Source organism: Talpa europaea (assembly GCF_964194135.1).
Source record: "Talpa europaea genome assembly, chromosome: 3".
NCBI lineage: Eukaryota > Metazoa > Chordata > Mammalia > Eulipotyphla > Talpidae > Talpa > Talpa europaea.
In genome coordinates, this window is record NC_140069.1 from 47,843,849 (window position 1) to 47,864,018 (window position 20,170).

A 20,170-nucleotide genomic window follows, 5' to 3' on the forward strand; every position below is an offset into this window, starting at 1 on the left:
TTACTAAGGGTTTTCAATCATTCTAAAAAAGAACCCTGAGGCGATTACTATTTGTACCCGCAGTAAATAAGAGCTAAGTTCAAAGGGACTTGATCTAGTTGCTCAAATCCATGCCCTTAGCCAATCTCCTCCCTTTTCTTCTGGAAAGCGTTTTTGTTTTGTTTTGTTTTGTTTTTCCTAATAGCCTAATTACCAAAACAAAGAAGCTTCTAAAAAGAAGCGGACAAGATCGAAGCCCAGGCCAGCGACTTTTTGCTGGAAAAAAAAATACCCCAACAGATAAAAATCTTCCCAATGCATCTAGTTATCTTCTTTCACCCTCTCCCTCCCTCCTGGCCTCCCTGGGGAGAGGGGAGGGGGGTTCTTGGGGTTTTTATTATAAAAGCTCCCCCATTCGCTAGTTCACTCAGACCTCACACCTCTGCGTAGAGAGACCCCTGGAGCTGCAGAGAGGACCGGCAACTTAGGCGCTCAGCCCCAAGCGGTGAGCACCGCACTGGAGGCGCCTCGGCCCCCTGCCTCCTCCCGGCGCCCCTCCAGCTTCCTGAGCTACCAGTAACCTAGACCAGACGACTTCCAGAAGTTTTTCTGGTCTTCCAGAGTGTGCGTTTGTAGCAGCCCGGGGATTGCCAGGTGAGCCAGGGCTGAGAACTCGGGCGGCCCCTCCGCAGCCGCCCACGCCCCAGCCTGGCTCACCGCGCTTTCTCCTCCCAGGTACCTGCGCACGTGGGCAGCAGCTGCGCCAGGTGGCATCACGGGTGGGGTCGATGAAGCGCAGTGTGAGGAAGATGCTGCGCCCTGGGGAGAAGGAGCCTCAGGGCGTTGTCTACCAGGGTGTGGAGGACGACATGGACGAATCAAAGGACTCCTTAAAGGTACCCTGGGCGATCGGCTGTGGGGACCGCCCCGAAGTCTGGGCGGGGGTCTGTTCTTAATTTTGTCTTCCTAGGTTCGAAGTTTATTTGCTCGCAGCTTTGGGATGGACATGGCTGGAGAGGTAAGGGCTGCTTGCTTGAGGGTTTGTGAGAGCGGTACCAGAGGAACCCTCAGAATGTGAAAAGGGCGTTTAATGACACGCCCGCACTTGGTCCTGCCTGCTTGGTCCTTTCTGTTAGCTTGTTTGTTTATTCAACCTGTTCCGGCCGGTGATGGAGAGACGGAGCCAAAGAGTCCCTGGGACATTTGGCAGAATTAGGCAAGCACCTAAAATCAGGACACTTTCGTGGCATGTACTCATTCACTTAACCTTTTTTGCAGAATTTATTTAGAACCCAGCTGCTAAATGGCTGTATCTAGTAGACATGTAGTTAGTTACTCAAGAGGCACCCTGGCTGGGTTAGGAAGCATTCTTGTCTCGTGGAGTGAAACAGAAATCCACACGGCAAGGGAAGTGTTAGAGGGAATGGCAGGATGACCAATTTCTCCTGGGACTGAGGACATCGAGAGAAATTGTGGAGGGGAGACCCTACAAAGATGGGTAGTTGATCTCGAGACTCCTAAAGTCGAGGGGCAGGGAAGTGTTGGGGACATCAGTGTTTTAAGCAGTTCCAGGGACTTTCAGACCGAAGGGCAGCACTGCCTAGCGCCGCCGCATGATGGCGCAGTCTGAGGGGGAGCCCGGTAGGTGCTCAGAACACTCGCCCCTGGAGTTTTTTTTTTGTTTTGTTTTGTTTTATTTTTTCCCAGACTGTTGGCAGTGGGAGGTCTCCTTTAAAATGTAAAGATATCATTAAAAGTGTCTTTTCAAACTCCCACCAGAAATCCTTTTCACAGTGGATCCATGTTAACAGTTACCTATGTATATATTCTTTGGTTTACTCACAAAATATATTTTAAAATAATTTTCAAAATAGCACCTGGAGATGTGCCTCACTCTTTTTAGCAGCTTTATAGTAATCACTTCTATAAATATGTTATGCTTTATTTAACCCGTTCTGTATTTGATGGGCACCTGGGTTATATTTGCTTTTGTTTTGCTATTGCACGTGTGATTGAGTGTTTTTGTGAGTGTATTGTGGGGTGTTTTTTTTTTTGTCTGTCTATTCTTTGTTACCTTCTAGTTGGTATGTCTGTATGTCAAAATTCTAGCAGGATCAGAGGTACATGTAGATGTAAATTTGGTAGAAATTGCCAAATTGCCCTTGAAACAGTTGTCATGAATTGACGCTGTCAATCATGTGTGTGAGCTGGGCTTTTCAAATAAATCAACTAAACCAACAAATCACATCTCCCAAGGTGAGTCTTTCTGTATATCTAAGTTGAATACCTGCTCTTTACCCTTCTAAATATTAGCATGGTAGCCATCACCTTTTGGTCTAATCCAAAGAATGGAGGTCCTGAGTGAATTTCAAGCACTAGGATAATGTCTTTGGAATCAATATTATGGGATTGGAATTAATTTAAATATTTTGAAAATCACACTGGAAATACTTCCCTAACTTTTTTTGTGGGGGTGGGGAGGGGTTACCTCCTAGAGATATTTGGTGAAGGATTTCTGTATCACAAAACCTAGTTTTTAACGTTTTTGTTTAATTGTCTTTATTTAGTTTTATTGCCTATGTTCCAGTCAATCCATTTATGTTTTGTAAAACTTTTAGAGGCTATAATAGGTCTTATAGATCGAGGGGATTTATGTATTTATGTATTTTATATTATTACCTGCAGTAATTCTGGAGTATTTCTATAGCAATCTCTGTGGTGAGAATATTTACAATCAATATATATAGAACACTGAGGAGAGTTCGCAATTGTAATGATTTTCTGATGAAAAAGATATATTGTATAATATTTTCTCCAGCGTGCATTTGCAAACACACATGTACACACAGACAGAGAGAGAGAGAGAGAGAGAGAGAGACTATTTCAGGAATACTAATAAAATAAAAAAGATGGCAGAGAACTTACAAGATGGGAAATATAGAAAAAGAACCATTGGACTGATGGTTAAAACCTTACCAATGATGTTCTTTTAAAAAAAAAAAGATTTATTTATGCATACAAGAACTGGGGTACAGGCCAGAGGTGTGGGGGGTGAGAGGATTCACCAGAGACAAAGTGAGGAACAGTACAGGTAGACTGACTGAAATACACTGCTGAGGGGAGTAGCAGGCAAGACAGGAGAGGTCTGCTGCACCATTTGGTTAGCTGCCTGGCTGGCCAGGGATCCAACTGGCTGCAGATAGCTTCACAGTGCTGTGCTTAACCCCTTGTGCCACCAGGGAGGCCCTCAATAACTTTCTTTCAAGAGAATTAATTCTTTAGAATTTCACCTTTCATTTCTTATAATCTCTGACCTTAGTTTCCCTTCTTTTTTGCCCCATTCTGGCTTATATGCATTTCATTATAACAACCCTAAAACAGATATATTTGATAACTCCATTTTATTTTTTTTTTCAGAAAGTTTTTTTTTTTTTTTTTAAGATTTATTTATTTATTTATACAAGCACTGGGTACAGTCAGAAGTGCAGGAGGGTGAGAGAATTCATCAGAGCCAGAGCAGGGGAGCAGAGAAGGCAGAAGGACCAAAGTACATGCTGAGGGGAGCAGCGGGCGGCAGGAGAGGTCTGCGTGCCATGTGGGACCCTCCTCCAGTGGCCGGGGAGCAGCCGGGGATCAAACTAGTGCTGCTGAGGCTTCTGGCAGCTTCGCAACCCAGCGCTCAACTGCTGCACCACCGGGGAGGACCGATATCTCCATTTTAAAAGAGTTAGAACCAGCTTCTTTAAAAGTGATCCGATCTGTTATGTTCTATATCTTGTCATTTATATTCATGCAGTGTAGAACCCAGAGAAATATAGGACTATATACGAGTAGATACAGAGCATAGCAGACTAGATCACCGTCATTCTGTGACATTAAAAAATTACTTTGAAAGAACATGTACTAGTTTGCCTATTTGGCATCCTTGACTTGCTTTCAGAGCTTTAACAAATCTTCAGTCTGAGTTAACCTATATCATATACTGAATACATACTATTTATTAATCTGGTGAGCTTGTATAAAGTACTAGATGGTCATTTGTCATTATGAATTCAGCAGTGTCTGAATCTAGTGCTTGCTCTTAAGAGTTTATAAATTGGGTGTGTGTTAAGATCACAGCTTGAGCAGACCTTTATGTTGCTCTTCCTGGTACTGTAGGGCAGATGACCTTACCTTTGGTAACCAAATATCAGAATATCTAGTTCAGTATCATTTTGTCATCCCTGAACTCATGTGTGATTAAGTAACACCATCATATCTCAATAGTGTAAAAATTTTAGCAATGGAATAATGTGTGTCATTCATATTTGTTGACAACACCTAAATATTCATTTACAAATATAGGTAGGAATTCTAGAAGCAACTTTTAATAAAAACCTTGTCATCCAATTAAAGTACAATTAAATATGATTATAATTAATGGCTTTGAAAATTCTTAGTTTTCTGTATAGAACAGATATTAAAAATTCTTAGTTGAATAGGGCAATAGATTGCCAGTTAACATAAATGTTTAGGCATTTACTTGCACCTTCCATATGTCTATAAGCACTTTGTATACTTAAAAAAGTATTTTTAACCTCATTGTAAGCCTGAGAGTTTTAGATAATAACCTTTTAACTATTAACTTACAGTAAGAAGTTTTACCTGTGTTTTATTGTGGTGACAATTTTTGTTTCTAGGTGGTTTTTGAAGGAAGTGCATGTGGATTGAAAAAACTTATGAAGAAAAGAAGGCCATGTAGAAAATATGAAGATATGAATGCCTCCCCTTTGCATTATGCTGCAGAAGAAGGCCAAATTCAGCTGATAGAGATGATCATCAATGACTCCTGTTGTGATGGTAAGAAAATGTTACATTGAGAGCTATATAAATCTATCATCCCATTAGATCCATTGGAAGAGTGGTATGAAGTGACTCTGAAGGGTAGGCAATATCTGGATTATAAAGGGCCTGAATATCCCACTCAGGAATGTGGTTTTCAATATAGACCATTGCTGTTCAGTCCTTTCCATTGAAATACTACACAAGAAATTGCAGAGATCTTGAACATTCCACAGCAAGAGCAGATTTTCTTTGATTCTCTATGATAGATAATAAAAATTTCTAAATATCTTATGTAATCTTCTCTACTATTTCTACTGAGGATACTCTATACTTACAAATTCATTAACATTGGGAAAAAAATGGCATTCCAAGAAGATATAACATTCTCTCTTCACCCCAGCTTTGTACACCCAACCTTATTTGAGAATTCATTTAAAGTCAAATAAAGAATATGAATGCCATAAAGATTTAAGCAGTGTGAATGTGTGATAAAACCTATGTTATTTAAGATGATTCTGTCACTATTGTCAAAGAAGGGTTGGAGTAGAAGCCAGTTAAAAAACTATTTAAGTACTGAAGAGAATATGAGTCCACCAGAGTTTTGAGGCTGGAATAAGTAAAAAGGGAGAGATTCAGGATCTTGTTTGCCTGTAGATTTGGTAGGCTTGCAGTGTGGAGGTTTCTCAAAAGACTAAAAATGGATCTTCCACATAGTCCAGCAGTTTCACTCCTGTGTATCTACCCCAAAGATACAAAAACACTAATTTTAAAGGAACCTGCACCCCTATGTTCACAGTAGCATTTTTTATAATAACCAAGATATGAAAACAACCTACATACCCCAAAACATATGAATGGATCAAAAAGATGTGGTATGTATATGTGTGTGTGTGTGTATCAAGAAGATGTGCTGTGTGTGTGACCCTTGAAAGCTAACTATAGAACTGAAGCATCTAGAGGGGTAAGGGTGTTGGGTAGGAGTAAGAACACAGATGGAAGGAAGCACAATAGCATTGTACTATGGGTGATTTTGTAGCAGATACTCTACAGTGGCAATACCTGATGGGGAGGATCATAATGTTATCTCAATTAAAAGAATAAAATAATGAACTATAAAGTTTGGATGCAAAGAGTAAGTAGAAAGAGGTTGAAATGACTTTGAGATTCCTAATTAAAAGATTAAGCTAATGGTATAAACATCCAGAAAAAGAGGTACATAAGAAAACAGAAGAAAAGTGAGCCTAAAGATGTGAAGGCATAAGAAATTTGATTTTGATCATACTGAGTTTGGAAAGTTCCAGGGACAGTTACTTAGAAATACAATATCTGGTAGACAACTAGAAATAGAAAAAGGAAAGGCACCAACCTACTGAGCCATTATTGCATAAGGAAGTAGCTGAGACTATGGAAATGCATGAAAACCTTTTAAGAGACCATGCAATTTCTAACAAAGGTAGTTGGGAGTATTTCACCAACACTAAGGGGCAAATGGTAGAGGAAAAGGCAGTAAAAAGGCTGAAGAAGAGACTTCTGTGTAGGGGGTTGATGAGACAAGAGCCAGGAGAGAAGTTTTTGGGAAAGATGAAGTAAAATGTCAATTGCCACAATGAGAGAAAGTAGGAAAGTCACAATAACTCCTATATTAGATCTGAATAAGCTTTATTAAACTAATTTTTGAAAAGTGCTAGAGATAAAAGCCAAATTCAAGATTTTTAATCAGTGAATGAGAAATTTGTAAGTTAAGGTATCTCTTTAAGTTTGGTACTGAATGGAACACTTTATTTTGATCACACAGAATGGCCAAAGGATACATATGTAAGTGTGTATGACTTGGTTGTGTCAGTGTGTGTGGGAAGGTGTGTATATGTTTAAAAATGAGGCTCTTGAATGAATGAAAGGATATATTGGAGAGAGATTTTTTTAAAGAAGAGAAATAGGAAATGTGGCTGCATCTTGGTTGCAGATATTATAAATGATTCCCAATCATATTTATGAGTGAGAACATTTCCCTCTCCTCAGACATAAAAGTATATGGCCTCTAACTAAAATGGTTGATAAAATAAACAGTCATGTCTGTTTTAGAACTGATGCTATAGTATGAAAGTTATATTCTTATACTGAGTTTACAGGGTAAATAGTAAAATATATTTTATTGCAGAAATATACAAGGGAAAGGTGTGTGGGATCAGGGTCTCAAGTCTGTAATTCTAGTTATTAGTGGTGTGTCATTCTTTTGATTCAGATATTTTGAACCATTGCTATGAGTCAAGCACTCCACTAATGTCTTTTTTTAAAAATAAATTTTATTTTTATATTCCCCATACAATTGCAATCCCCTTATTTTGACCCCAATCCCTCCCCTCCCCACCCCCTACCCCCCATAGAGTGTCTCTGGTTCATAGTTGTTTGTTGATTTTGATTTTCACTTTCTTATAGTTATTCATTTTCCTGGTCCCTTATTTAAGTTTTCTAGATTCCTGCCATGAGTGAGACCATCCGGTATTTTTCTTTTTCTTTCTGGCTTATTTCGCTGAGCATGATCCCTTCCAGCACCATCCATGTTGCTGCAAATTGCATGTGTTTATCTTTTTTGAATGCTGAGTAATATTCCATGGTGTGTATGTACCACATCTTCTTGATCCAGTCATCTGTTTTTGGGCTAATGTCTTTGGAGACATAACTTAAAATATTCCTCCGAACAGTATTACACATTACAAAATACACATACATCCTTCTCTTCCATCTATTTCCTGCCTCTCCCTTCCCTTTTTTCTTTCTCCTCCTTTCCCCTCCCTTCCCATTTCTTCCCTTGTCCTCCCCTTCCTATTTGAATATGAAAAAACTGACGTTCAAAAAGGTAATTTAGAGAGCTCCTTAATAGGGATGTAACACTGGTAAATTTCAAACCTCTCTAGGCTTCATTTATCTTGACTTTTTCTTATCTTTGTGAAAAAGGGTCAAGGTGCTTTGTGGGCTGTTGGAGGGTTGAATGAAATAATGGTTGTATGGAACCTAGTAGAGTGCCTGGCACATGGGTTAATATTTTACAACAACTCCCAAATTCATACCACAGATAAAAACATGTGGCAATAGGAGGATCTATTTCTTGTGTGTGCTAGGGACTGTCATTTCACTCATCAACAAAGTCAGCACCCACAGTTCTGTGCCTCTTCTCAGATGTCCATTAGATATTTCTTGAGAACCAAAGCTATATTTTTATTTTTCATAAGGAAGGTAAAGCCTTATTGTAGCATTTAGCACCGAGTTTTGAAGTGAATTGACATGCAGTGGGGGTTTCAAACAGTACGAGAACAGTCTAACCCATATATTTGTGTCTTTTTCTAGTTCTGAATGTGATGGACAATTTTGGAAATACCCCTCTACACTGGGCGGCAGGAAAAAACCAAGCTGAAAGTGTGAAGTTTCTTCTTAGCAAAGGAGCCAACCCAAACCTCCGAAACAACAACATGATGGCGCCCCTCCACCTAGCTGTGCAGGGCTTGCATAATGAGGTGGTGAAGGTAAGGATGTTGGCAGGCTCCCAGGGCACTGACCCTCACAGCATGGGTTGTGCCCATGGCCAGCTGTCTCTGGGCTGGCATGGCCAACCTAAGTTGGCAGAGCAATGCAATGTAATGATTACACTATTACCTTTATTTCCAACCACATGGTGATGGTGAGAGAGATGGCAGTGATAATATTAGTAGTCTTACCTTGACTGAGTAATTCTTATGTACCAAGCATCTTAGAGCTTTGTAGGCTTTAGTTGCTTTAATCTTCATATAAAAATATTAAACAAAAGTATGAAGTATGACTATTATCCCTACTTCCTAGCTTAGGAAATGAAATCACAGAGAGAAATACTTTGCCTAATGTTGCATAACTGCTAAAGGCCAAAATTAGGAACTTTGTTTTCATCTTTGTGTTTGCAAGTTAAGGCACTATCACTTTTACTTGACTTATTAGAATTATTAAAATTAAGAGATGATTGATTATAAGTGAAAATGGATTCCTCAATGAATGTTTTTGAAGAATTATTGATTATACCATAATATGTGAGTTAAATCATTTATCAATGATGAATGAGAATTATCTAGCCTCAGATACAGGGAGGATGAGTTAACTAGTAGAACTTCAGAACACTGGAATTTTGAGGGACTCATTTGGTCCTTCACATCATATTAAAACTTATTTTGTATAAAAATCTTCAAAGAGATTTAGGGGTATTCACAACCTCCATGCTCTCTCTAGTACAAACGCCTTTCTCTCCAGTCACTGATTCCTTTAAGTCAGGCTTAGAGGACATGAGGGGAGCCCCCTTTCTGCTTTTCTGTTGTACCTTATATACAACTCTGTTGTAATTCTTAACACATGTAATATAATACAATCAAATATAATGTGCTTTTCTCCCCCTCTGACTGTTTATACTTGAAGGATGTTGAGTAATTTTAATATGTTCAGTTCTCAGCACTACTGAGTGAGTGAATAAATGAATGTGTAAATGGGGGTTCTTGCTGAAAGAGAAGGGGAGAGTTGAGTGAGAGAAGCCCCTGAAGGAAGTTATTGGAAAGGCTTTTGGCAATACCGTTTCTTAAATGTCTGCGTTTTTCATGAGCCAGGTGCTGCCTGTACATCATCTGAGTTCAGAGAGCCCTCAGACATGTCAGCTGTTTCTCCAAGGAGCTCTTATGCTTCCTCTGAGGCTCTTTTGAAGAAAAATGCACATTGACTTAATTAACCTTGGCTATAAAGTATGGTTTGGGAATTCAAAGACAGGATAACAATTGAAAAGGTTATTGTAAATTAGAAATCTGAAATCCTCAGACTCACAAATATAGAAAGTTGATATCATATAGAAATAGAAAAAGAAAGTTTAGAAATAAACCGACATTGATTTTAAAATAGACGGTGGGTATAACAAAGATTCTCCTGTGTGATGTGTGAACAAGAAGAAAAATAGGGTTATAAGAGAATTGAAATTAATTGCTTTACTTTAATTTGGTCTTACCAGTTATAACTCCATCAAATATACTTTCAAACCCCTCTGCTTCACCAAAGGTGAAGAGAATAGAATAAGGAGGAAGAAATTGTGTTGTGTCTCCTTATGTTCTTGCAAGTAGCCATCGTCTGCCAATTCTGTCCATGGGTCAGGTCTCTGCCCCACTAGCTCTTGCCAGTTTAAAATGCTTTTCCTTTGTCTGCTCTGCCACTTCCCTCCATCATTCCCAATCTTCTACTGCTTATCATGAAGCAGTGAAGTGAAAAAAAATTGTTACCTCAAGCTCTTGCCCAGAGGGCCTGAGGCACAGGGACCTGGGAGTTAGAAGGTAGCCTTGTTTTTCTATAGCCTGCAGGCCTTGGGGCTTAACTTCAAAGTATCCAGTGGTTGACCTTCTCCTGAGGCTCCTTCATTTCTCATCAGAGGGATCCCTGGAGGCCACACCTGCAGACCTTCCAGACTTGCTCTGTCTTGAGTAAATTTGAAATGGGCACACAGTTTAGTTGCTCTCTCTGGGACCCTTGCCACCAATAATTTAACATGACTGTGTGAAAGATGGTGCTTATGGTAGAACAGCGATAACAACCTAACAGATGCTAGCGATCTCCAACTCCAAAGGGCAAAAAGAAAAATAGGGCCTTCCCAGGGGGCGCAATGGTTGAGTGCTGGCCTGCGAAGCTGCCTGCAGCCTCTGCAGTGCTGGTTCAATCCCAGGCCAACGTGGAGGGTCCCACATGGTTGCCAGACCTCTCCTGCCGCCTGCTGCTCCCCTCAGCAGTGTGTTTCGTCGGTCTGCCTGTTTTGTTCCCCGCTCTGGCTCTGGTGAATCCTCTCACCCTCCCGTGCTTCTGACTGCACCCCAGTTCTTGTATAAATAAATAAATAAATCTTAAAAAAAAGAAAAATCTCCTGTTATAGACTTTGGTGAGTTTCCTATACATGTGAATCTAGAGTTTTGTCAAATGACAAAACTAAAATAAATTAGTAATGAGTTTGATGTCCTTTAATCAAGGTTGCTGACATATCAGGGTACATTCTATAAAATGTAGTTCTGTTAGGAGCTTGTGTGATTTAAAAAAAGCCAAAGTGTGTAAGACACAACTTGTTCAATAAATTCTTATTAAATAATTTAATTGTAAGCATGTCATAGTTTTATAGTCTTGTTGCAAGACAACTCAAAAGATTTTTCTCTAGAGAGATAATTATATTAGATAAATATTGTTTGATTTAATAGCAAAAAAATACTGGTTAAAGATCTATAGATTCTTGGCCAGTAAGCATCTGGAAGATGAGGAAGGAATGGGTCTTGGATTAAATCTTATTAGAAAATTGCTTAAACGTATTATAAGGAAAGCTAATTTCTTACATCATGGAAACAGTTTCTGTTTCAGACTAAATTTGAACTAATTGAGTTAAGCTATACCAGTGTTATATGAAACTCCTTTCTCTGCTGAAGAGAATGGAGTTTTAATTGCCATTTCCCAGAATGCTCGCAATGTAATTAATATTTATTTATTTATGTATACAAGCACTGGGTACAGTCAGAAGCGTGGAAGGGTGAGAGAATTCACCAGAGCCAGAGCGGGGAGCAGAATAGGCAGACTGATGAAGTACACTGCTGAGGGGAGCAGCGAGCCAGGCAGGAAAGGTCTGCATGCCATGTGGGACCCTCGCAGGCGGCCGGGGATCGAACCGGCGCTGCAGAGGCTGCGGGCAGCTTCGCATCCCAGCGCTCAACTGCTGCACCACCAGGGGAGGCCCTTACAATGTAATTAAAAGAAAAATGACTAGAGAATAAAGAGACCATTTTCTCCCTTTTTCCACCCTCCTACCCTCCCTTAGTCTTTCTTTCTTTCTCTTCTCCCTTCTCTTCCTCCTTCCCAACCCACACATTCCAGATGACTCCACAAATTTGTTTTTTGTAGATGTTAGTTAACATTGCTCACTCAACACAAGTATAAAATGAGCTATGTTAACTAGTATCTTCAATTCCTAGTCTATTTCCACTTCCAAAATTCAATATTTCTTAATGATATGATAAAGAAATTAAAATTATTTCATCTATTTGAGAAATGTAATACCTACCCAAGATATTTAAGATTTTGTGCCAGATTCTGTGAGAGATGGGTGAAGGAAGATAAAGACATGGTCCCTGAATCCTAGAGCTTATATTCAAGTTGAAGTCAAGTACCTTTTTTGCAAACCTGCAAGTTAACTTTTTGATAATTATTCCTCTTTTTTGTATAGGTCTTGACTGATCACAGCAGTACTAATCTTAATTTGGAAGGAGAAAATGGAAACACAGCTGTGGTGATTGCCTGTTCCAAAGACAATAGTGAAGCACTTCAAATTTTGGTTTGTACTTTAATCATATTTTTGTTTTTATTGTCTTCAAAGAAAATGATCAAAATTCTAGAAATAGTTAAAATCACACACTTCTGTAGATTTTATAAGTTCTTTTAAAATTCATGGAAAAAAATTTCATTTCAGTTAAGTTTTTTATAGCAAATTAATTTTATGAAGCAAATATAATTCCAATATTTGATCATTTTCCTCAAAAAAGATATGTAATCTTTTTTTAAAAAAATATTTATTTATTTATGCATACAAGAACTGGAGTACAGGCCAGAGGTGCAGAGGGGTGAAAGGATTCACCAGAGACCAAGTGGGGAACAGAATAGGCAGATCTACTGAAATACACTTCTGAGGGTAGCAGCTGGCAAGACAGGAGAGGTCTGCTGTACCTGTGGGTCACCTCTCTGGCTGGGGATCGAACTCATACTGTAGTGGCTGCGGATAACTTCATAGTTCAGCGTCTTAACCCCTTGCACCACCAGGGAGGCCCCTGTAATCATTTTAAATTAAACATACAGATAGAAATATTAAAAATACTAGCAAATTACTGATTGAAATAATTAAGAGTCACATGCAACATCTTGATGTCTTTATCCAGGAAATACATCTATATATCTATATAGTAATATCTATTGTACCTCAGTTGACCTTTAGAGACAAAACATATGATTATATTCACCTATTTATGTTTTAATGGAAATAAATTTATCTTGTCAAGTATTCTTACAAGTGTATAAGGAAAAGACAATGCACTATAGAAAATTGGCAAGGAACACAAAGTTTAATTAATTTCTCTAATAATCAGAGAAATAGATTAAAGCAATGATATATCTTTTTGTCTCAATTTGCAATGTTGAAAACACTGTTGACATAATTCAGTGTTAGAAAAATTTTGATGAGTCAGGGAATTTCATTAACTGTGGAAGTAATACTTTTTCACTCAACAATTTCATTTCTTGAAAGCTTCCCAAGGATATAATAAAAACATTGAACTATATATAAGAGGGAGGAAACTAAAAATTGACATTCAATAATAAGGACTCATCATATGTTTAGAACTTTCTGTACTCCAAAATGGGGTATGTACTTGACAGATTCATAATTTTAAAAATATTACTAAATAAAAATTCTTTTGAATGGCATGATCCACCAGTATACATATAAAAATTACTTTTGCAAAGAAATGAGACAAAAAAGTATTATTTTCTGAAATATAAAACAATGCTATTCCTAGACGGCAAGATTACAAAAGATATTGTTTCTTCACACATTACTGCTTTTCCAAAATCTTTCCTTTTGTGAGAATAAAAGATACTCAAAGTAAATCTGAAGTGCAATGACCTATAAAAAGATAGTTGAAAACGATTGATGCAGAGGTCAAAGTAGTATATGATTCAGTTCTTCAAACATCTTTTTAGTAAAAAGATTTTTAATAGTAAAAATGCCGGATTTTCAAAGTTTAGGAAAAGTAAATCATTTACTATTTCTACACTAATGAAATTAAATGATTCTGGCAAATGTTACCTCTTTATTTGATTAAGTAACTTGAGAATAAGTATGGGAGGGGTCATGGCAAAGTTTTTTAAAAATCTCATTAATCTCATTGAAAGATGTATTGATTTATTTAGTTCACTGAGGTATTAAGAGTGTTAATTTTGTATCTACTTTTTTATTTCATCTTTGAAAATTTTTAACTGTCTCTGTTTCAGAATCTTAGCCCAGTTCCCAAATTACCTTTTATCTAGATTTTATATCATATGGAACTTTTCTGTGTAGTTTTACATAGGCATAGAATTGTGAAATCATCTGGGAGATGCATGTAAATTCTTGTCTACACTTGTGATTTTGGGTTTTACTTGAGTCAATATGAGTTTTTTAAAAATTCTTTCCTTTTCTCCAGTTAAATAAAGGAGCTAAGCCATGTAAATCAAATAAATGGGGATGTTACCCAGTTCACCAGGCTGCATTTTCAGGTGCCCAGAGATGCATGGAAATAATATTAAAGTATGGTGAGTAGAGGTTTTCCTACATCATATATTATAAGATACCTATTATGGTGAATGCTATCAATTTCATAAAAATACTTAACAAAATTTATGTGTGGGCTTTATATAAGTCTAAAACAAGTCTTTACTGAAAAATGTTGTATTTGTTGGGTCTCCCCTGGTGGCGCAGGTGGTTGAGCACCGTGCTGTGAAGCTGTCCGCAGTCTCTGCAGCGCCGGTTCGATCCCAGCCAGCCGGGGAGGGTCCCACATGGTGCGGCAGACCTCTCCTATCTCCCCTGCTGCTCCCTCAGCAGTGTATTTCGTCAGTCTGCCTGTTCTGTTCCCTGCCCTGTCTCTGGTGAATCCTCTCACCTTCCCCACGCATCTGGCCTGTACCCCAGTTCTTGTATGAATAAATAAATAAATATTTTTTTAAAAAGTTGTATTTGTTTATAATATTTGTTATCTTGAGTTTTATTTTCTTCTAAAGGTGAAGAACATGGATATAGAAGACAGTCTCATATTAACTTTGTGAATAATGGGAAATCTAGCCCGCTCCACATGGCAGTTCAAAGTGGTGACTTGGGAATGATTAAAATGTGCCTGGATAATGGTGCCAAGCTGGACATGATGGAGGTAAATGTTTATTTGTTTCATGATGCTATAATTTTAAAATTGTTATTAAATTATTTTTCAAAATTATGTATAGTTCTTTTATAGTTTTATATATTTATAGCTCTTTTATATAATTTTTCCCACGATACTATAATTTTAGAATTGTTATTAAATTATTTTCCAAAATGATTTATAGCTCTTTCATAGTTAGTTTACATTGACATAAATATTATTTCCTGCTATTGATGTAGAAGCATGGTAAGAGAATTTCTCAAATTTTTTAAGTTCTTTTTTTTCTTTTTTTATTATATTAATTTTTTTATTTTTTACATCACTGTTCATTTTTTAAACAATAATTGCTTCCCCCTACCCTCTCAGGTGTAGTCCCCATAGAGTTTAACTTCTCAAATTTTTAATCTCTATTAAAGATTTTGAGTGCTACTCAAAACAATTGAAAAGAGAACACATAAAGAGTAATCATGGTGATGCTGATAGTGGAAGCGCTGGCAGGACTGGGAAGGACCTTAAGATTGCAAGGAAGCAAAATTGCCAGCTGTGATTTTTATATTAATGCTTTTCAATACATAAAATTACTATTCCTCATCTTAAATTCCATATTCCATGATTTTGTTGATGTAGGAAGAAAAGCTAAATTGAGAGTTTAAACATTGATTCTGATAACAGTCACCTCTTTACAGAATGGCAAGTGCACAGCCCTTCATTTTGCTGCCACCCAGGGAGCCACTGAGATTGTTAAATTGATGATATCTTCCTACACTGGCAGCAGTGATATTGTCAATGCAGTGGATGGAAATCAGGAGACACCGCTTCACAGGCAAGTTTTCTGCCTGTCATCCTGGGTACTGTGCACAGGAATTTAAAAAACTTTTAAGTGATTCCAGTGTTTAACCAATTTAGAAATGCAGTGATCTGGGTATAGTTAAATGTGTTCATTTAGAACATGGCTTTAATATACAAATATGCCCCAAAAGGAATTATTTTAGGAAAATAGGTCTATCCACTTGACCCATAAGTATGCTTAGCCTGGTGACTACTAGGCTGGAATACTCAACTTGGATTGGCTGGTATTTCTTGTAACAGTTCAGCCCAATTCAGATGAAAGTAATTCTGACCTACAATCATGGAATCTCTTTATAATAACCAGTGGCATCTGGAATTTGTCTTGAATTCAAAGAAAAGTTTTCCCTTTGGGATAGACTTCCCTTTATTACTGTGATGCAAAGATCTAAGTATATTGTTTTAGTTGAAACAGTGAGCTTTGGAGTAAGAAGCATGGGGCTCCAGCCCTACCTGACTATGTTACCTTTGACAGGTCATTTAAACTTTGCAAGCCTCCATTCATTCCAGATCTCTTGACAATTTGCATTTTTTATGGACTCCTAGTACTGATGCTACTGGTCTGCAGCAAACTTTCACTAGCAAAGCTAGACTGGGGAGGAATAAGAACAAATCAAATGGGCCCTTAATGTTGTTCTTAAAATTAATAATTTAAATACAATTTAAATATAATACAGTATCTTGTGAATTTGGGTGAAAATTGGGAAGCTGATTCCAAGATTTATATACAAAAGCTAAGAAAAGCTGAGGTAACAGTGAGTAGGAACAAAGAAATGGATTTGCAATCAGAAACAAAGGTTTTTTTTAAGATTTATTTTATTTATTTATGCATTCAAGAGCTGGGGTATAGGTCAGAGGTGGGAGGTGAGAGGAATCACCAGAGATAGAATGGGGAGTAGAAAAGGCAGATTTGACTGAAATGCACTGCTGAGGAGAGCAGCGGACAGGACAGGAGAGGTCTGCTGAGCCATGTGTGTCCCTGGCCAGGGGATTGAACTTGTGCTGGAGTGGCTGCCAAAAGCTTAATAGTGCTGAGACTTAACCCCTTGTGCCACCAGGGAGGCCCAGTAACAAAGTTTTTAAATCATTAGTGTTAACATTTGTTATAGTGGTATTATAGATGGAAAGTTTTATTTGCTTTATTCATTAATATCACCCTTATGATTAGGTGTGATGTAATACCAAAATGACTTCCGTTCTCCTGATGATTTGTTTGACTTCATAAAACTGTAAGAGAGCTAACACTGCCTTGACAACTTTTGCCTAAGAGGCAGCATTTTGAACATTGCAGATGAATTTTAGGCACACATTGCATGAAACCTATTACTTTCCATATTTACAGTGATAACACCCTGAACTTTTCTATTTTCAGTTGTTAGTATAGATGTTACTGCTCACTTCAGATCATCTTCTTAAAGGTTTTACATGGAGAAAATGGAATGGGCTTTATAAAAGATGAGGAAGAAAATCTTAATGATGTATTTATTTGATCTTTTTCACTCCTGCTATTGTTAAAATATTACCCTAATCAGATCAATTAGAAATTATAAAAGGTGATTAATTCTCTAGCATTTTATCATTAAATGATTTTTTTATTTTATTATTTTTTTTATAGAGGCATGTTTTTTTATTTATTTGTTTGTTTGTTTTGTTTATACATGCACTGGGTACAGTCAGAAGCGCGGGAGGGTGAGAGAATTCACCAGAGCCAGAGCGGGGAGCAGAGCAGGCAGAGGGACCGAAGTACACTGCTGAGGGGAGCAGCGGGCAGCAGGAGAGGTCTGCGCGCCATGCGGGACCCTCCTCGGGTGGCCAGGGAGCAGCCGGGGATCGAACTGGCGTCACAGAGGCCGCGGGCAGCTTCGCAACCCAGCGCTCAACCACTGCGCCACGGGGAGGCCCTCATTAAATGATTTTTAAATTGACTTTAAAAATCTGGTAACTTTGTGTTATGTTTATATCAACAGTACCTTAATATGCTTATTATTCTCTTTCTACAGAGCCTCACTATTTGATCACCATGAACTAGCAGAATACTTAATCTCAATGGTAACTATTCCATTGACATGTTTATTTTTATTTCATATAAAATTTTTTAATTTCATAATGTGCATTTGCAAAAATGAATCAAATTTTAAATTCTTGCTTATCAGCAAAAACATTTACTAAAAGCTGATTGACATATTTGCAATTGTTGTGTATGACTACATAACGGCCAAACTTAGTTACCATGAAGTTAGAAGCACCAAAACCCATACTCGATATATGTATCCATGTTTTTAGTGTCGGGAGTTGGTGGATCCCTGGCAAGGAAAACTCTTTGCCTTTCAGCTAGACTAAGAGAATGTTAGCTTGGTGACCCCCTTCAGAGCAGGTGGCTTTAAAGGGGAAGCTGGCCAGGTAGCAGGCGTCACCTTCACTTTCCAATGTAAAGTTCTACCCTGGCCACTTCCATGCCATCTTTAAAAGAGTGAAAAACTGAAAACATAAAAATATTGTCCAAGGTTTGTTACAACCGAAAGGTTTTTCACTCTACAGAGGATTTTGAGTTAAATTTTAGTTTATTTTTTTGGTTAAAATTTAATAAGCCCACTGTGAGTGAGACCATCTGGTATTTTTCTTTTTCTTTCTGGCTTATTTCACTCAGCATGATCCCATCTAGCTTAGAAAACCTAAATAAGGGGCCAGGGAAAAGACTAATTATAATAAAAGTAAAAAATCAAAATCAACAAGCAACTATAAACCAGAGACACTGTACAGAGGGGGGAGGAGTGAGTAGGATCAAAACAAGGTGGGGGGAAATGTATGGGGACTATACCCAAGATGAAAATGCATACATTGCACAAAAATGAAAAATGATGTAAAAATATATAAAATTAAAAAAATAATTAATAAATTTAAAAAAATTAATAAGCCTTTTATACGAATGAATATATGATTTATTTATTTAAGCTCCAACACATCAGCAATGACTGCAGCTCCCTTTGTAGTATTTAGCAGTGCTTTTGCCAAATAGCAACTATTGCAATTATAGTATTTACATAGAATCCTGGGAAGATGCATTATATACCAAATCTTGTCATGCCTGATTTTCTGCAAATGTAGCTCTTCATCTGGCAAGAGAACTGTTATGGCAGGACCTCCCTACTAAAGCTGATTGACATATCTGCAAATGGAATTTGTTGTGTTTTCAAAAAAGGATGTGCTTCTATCATTTTCTGTGCTCAGATTTTATACTACCTTTATTACCCTGTCCAAAAGATAGATTTCTTTCAATGAAATTTTAAAAAGCCTCTGTTTCTTGTCATATCAATTATGATAACCATAATACATAATGGTGAGTGTTGATTTACTCATTTAAAAAGTACATATGTGTCATACTTTTATTTTTAAAGATTTATTTATTTTTATACAAGAGTTGGGGTACAGGCCAGCGGCATGGGAGGGTGAGAGTATTCACCAGAGACAAAGCAGGGAGCAGAACAGGCAGACGGACAGAAATACACTGCTGAGGGGAGCAGCGGGCGTGACAGGATAGGTCTGCTGTTCCATGTGGGGATCTCCCTGGCAGGCCGAGAATCGAACCCACACTGCAGAGGCTGCGGACAGCTTCACAGAGCTGCGCTCAACTCACTGCACCACCAGGGAGACCTGTGTTACACTTTTAAAGTATAAATGCATAAAAAAATGAAAAAATAAAGTACTAATGTTATCAAATATTTGACTAAAATTTTACCTTAGGGTTGAATCATTTCCGTTCCATTTATTCAGTTCTCTGTTTCAAATAAAGTAGGTTTTCTAAAAAGTGAGGAGTTTCTTATAAAGGTTTGAAAAATCACATATATAATATTTTTGGAAGGCTATTTTTGTCATGGACATTCAGTGGTAATTAAGCTATTGATATTGGTGAAAGGATTTTGTTTTTTATGGTTTAGGTAATGACATAATTCTCTTGCGATGTTAATCAAAGTATTAACATGTGAGGGTAATTTTTGTTGTCAAATTTATAAAAGAATGCCTTGATTCCTGATGTTACAACATATAAATTATAGAGAAACATTTAGCAGTTCTATAATCATATGATTGGGTGCTAACTGTCCCAAGGATATTATCCCAAGCACACTATCCCAGGGAATTAGCATTATTTTTAACTTGCAAGGTAAGCTGGTTTGTCTGTACTTAAGCTCTATGTGGAATGACTTGTTTTATTTTAGGGAGCAGATATTAATGCCACCGATTCTGAAGGACGTTCTCCACTGCTACTAGCAACTACTTCTGCATCTTGGAATATTGTAAATTTGCTACTCTCTAGAGGTACCAAGAGTGACCAATTCAAATCTTTTGAAATACTACTCAATTTGGTTAGATAAACCAAATTTATTAACCATTTTATTATGTGTCAGTCATTGAGCCAGGTGCTATGAATGCAGACATAAGTAGAATAATTTTCATGTCTAGAATAATTTTCTGTATAGTAAGGGAGAAGTAGTTTGATAATTTCAGGATGATATTAAGAATAAGGCAATTATATTTCAGACATTTTGCTGGGCATT

At 37.6% G+C, this 20,170-nt stretch overlaps 1 protein-coding gene across 1 annotated transcript in view; it reads left to right on the forward strand.

The window, feature by feature from the left end:
* Positions 1 to 767: 767 nt before the first annotated feature.
* TRPA1 (transient receptor potential cation channel subfamily A member 1) overlaps positions 768 to 20,170 on the forward strand; it is a gene marked incomplete at both ends in the record, with an annotated part of 52,048 nt that continues 32,645 nt past the window's right edge. The window contains 9 exons of the mRNA XM_084229553.1: positions 768 to 875; positions 4,659 to 4,818; positions 8,149 to 8,324; positions 12,050 to 12,157; positions 14,058 to 14,166; positions 14,635 to 14,780; positions 15,458 to 15,594; positions 17,618 to 17,666; positions 19,832 to 19,931. Coding sequence (XP_084085679.1) covers positions 768 to 875; positions 4,659 to 4,818; positions 8,149 to 8,324; positions 12,050 to 12,157; positions 14,058 to 14,166; positions 14,635 to 14,780; positions 15,458 to 15,594; positions 17,618 to 17,666; positions 19,832 to 19,931 — 1,093 coding nt within the window. The remainder of the gene's footprint in view (positions 876 to 4,658; positions 4,819 to 8,148; positions 8,325 to 12,049; positions 12,158 to 14,057; positions 14,167 to 14,634; positions 14,781 to 15,457; positions 15,595 to 17,617; positions 17,667 to 19,831; positions 19,932 to 20,170) is intronic.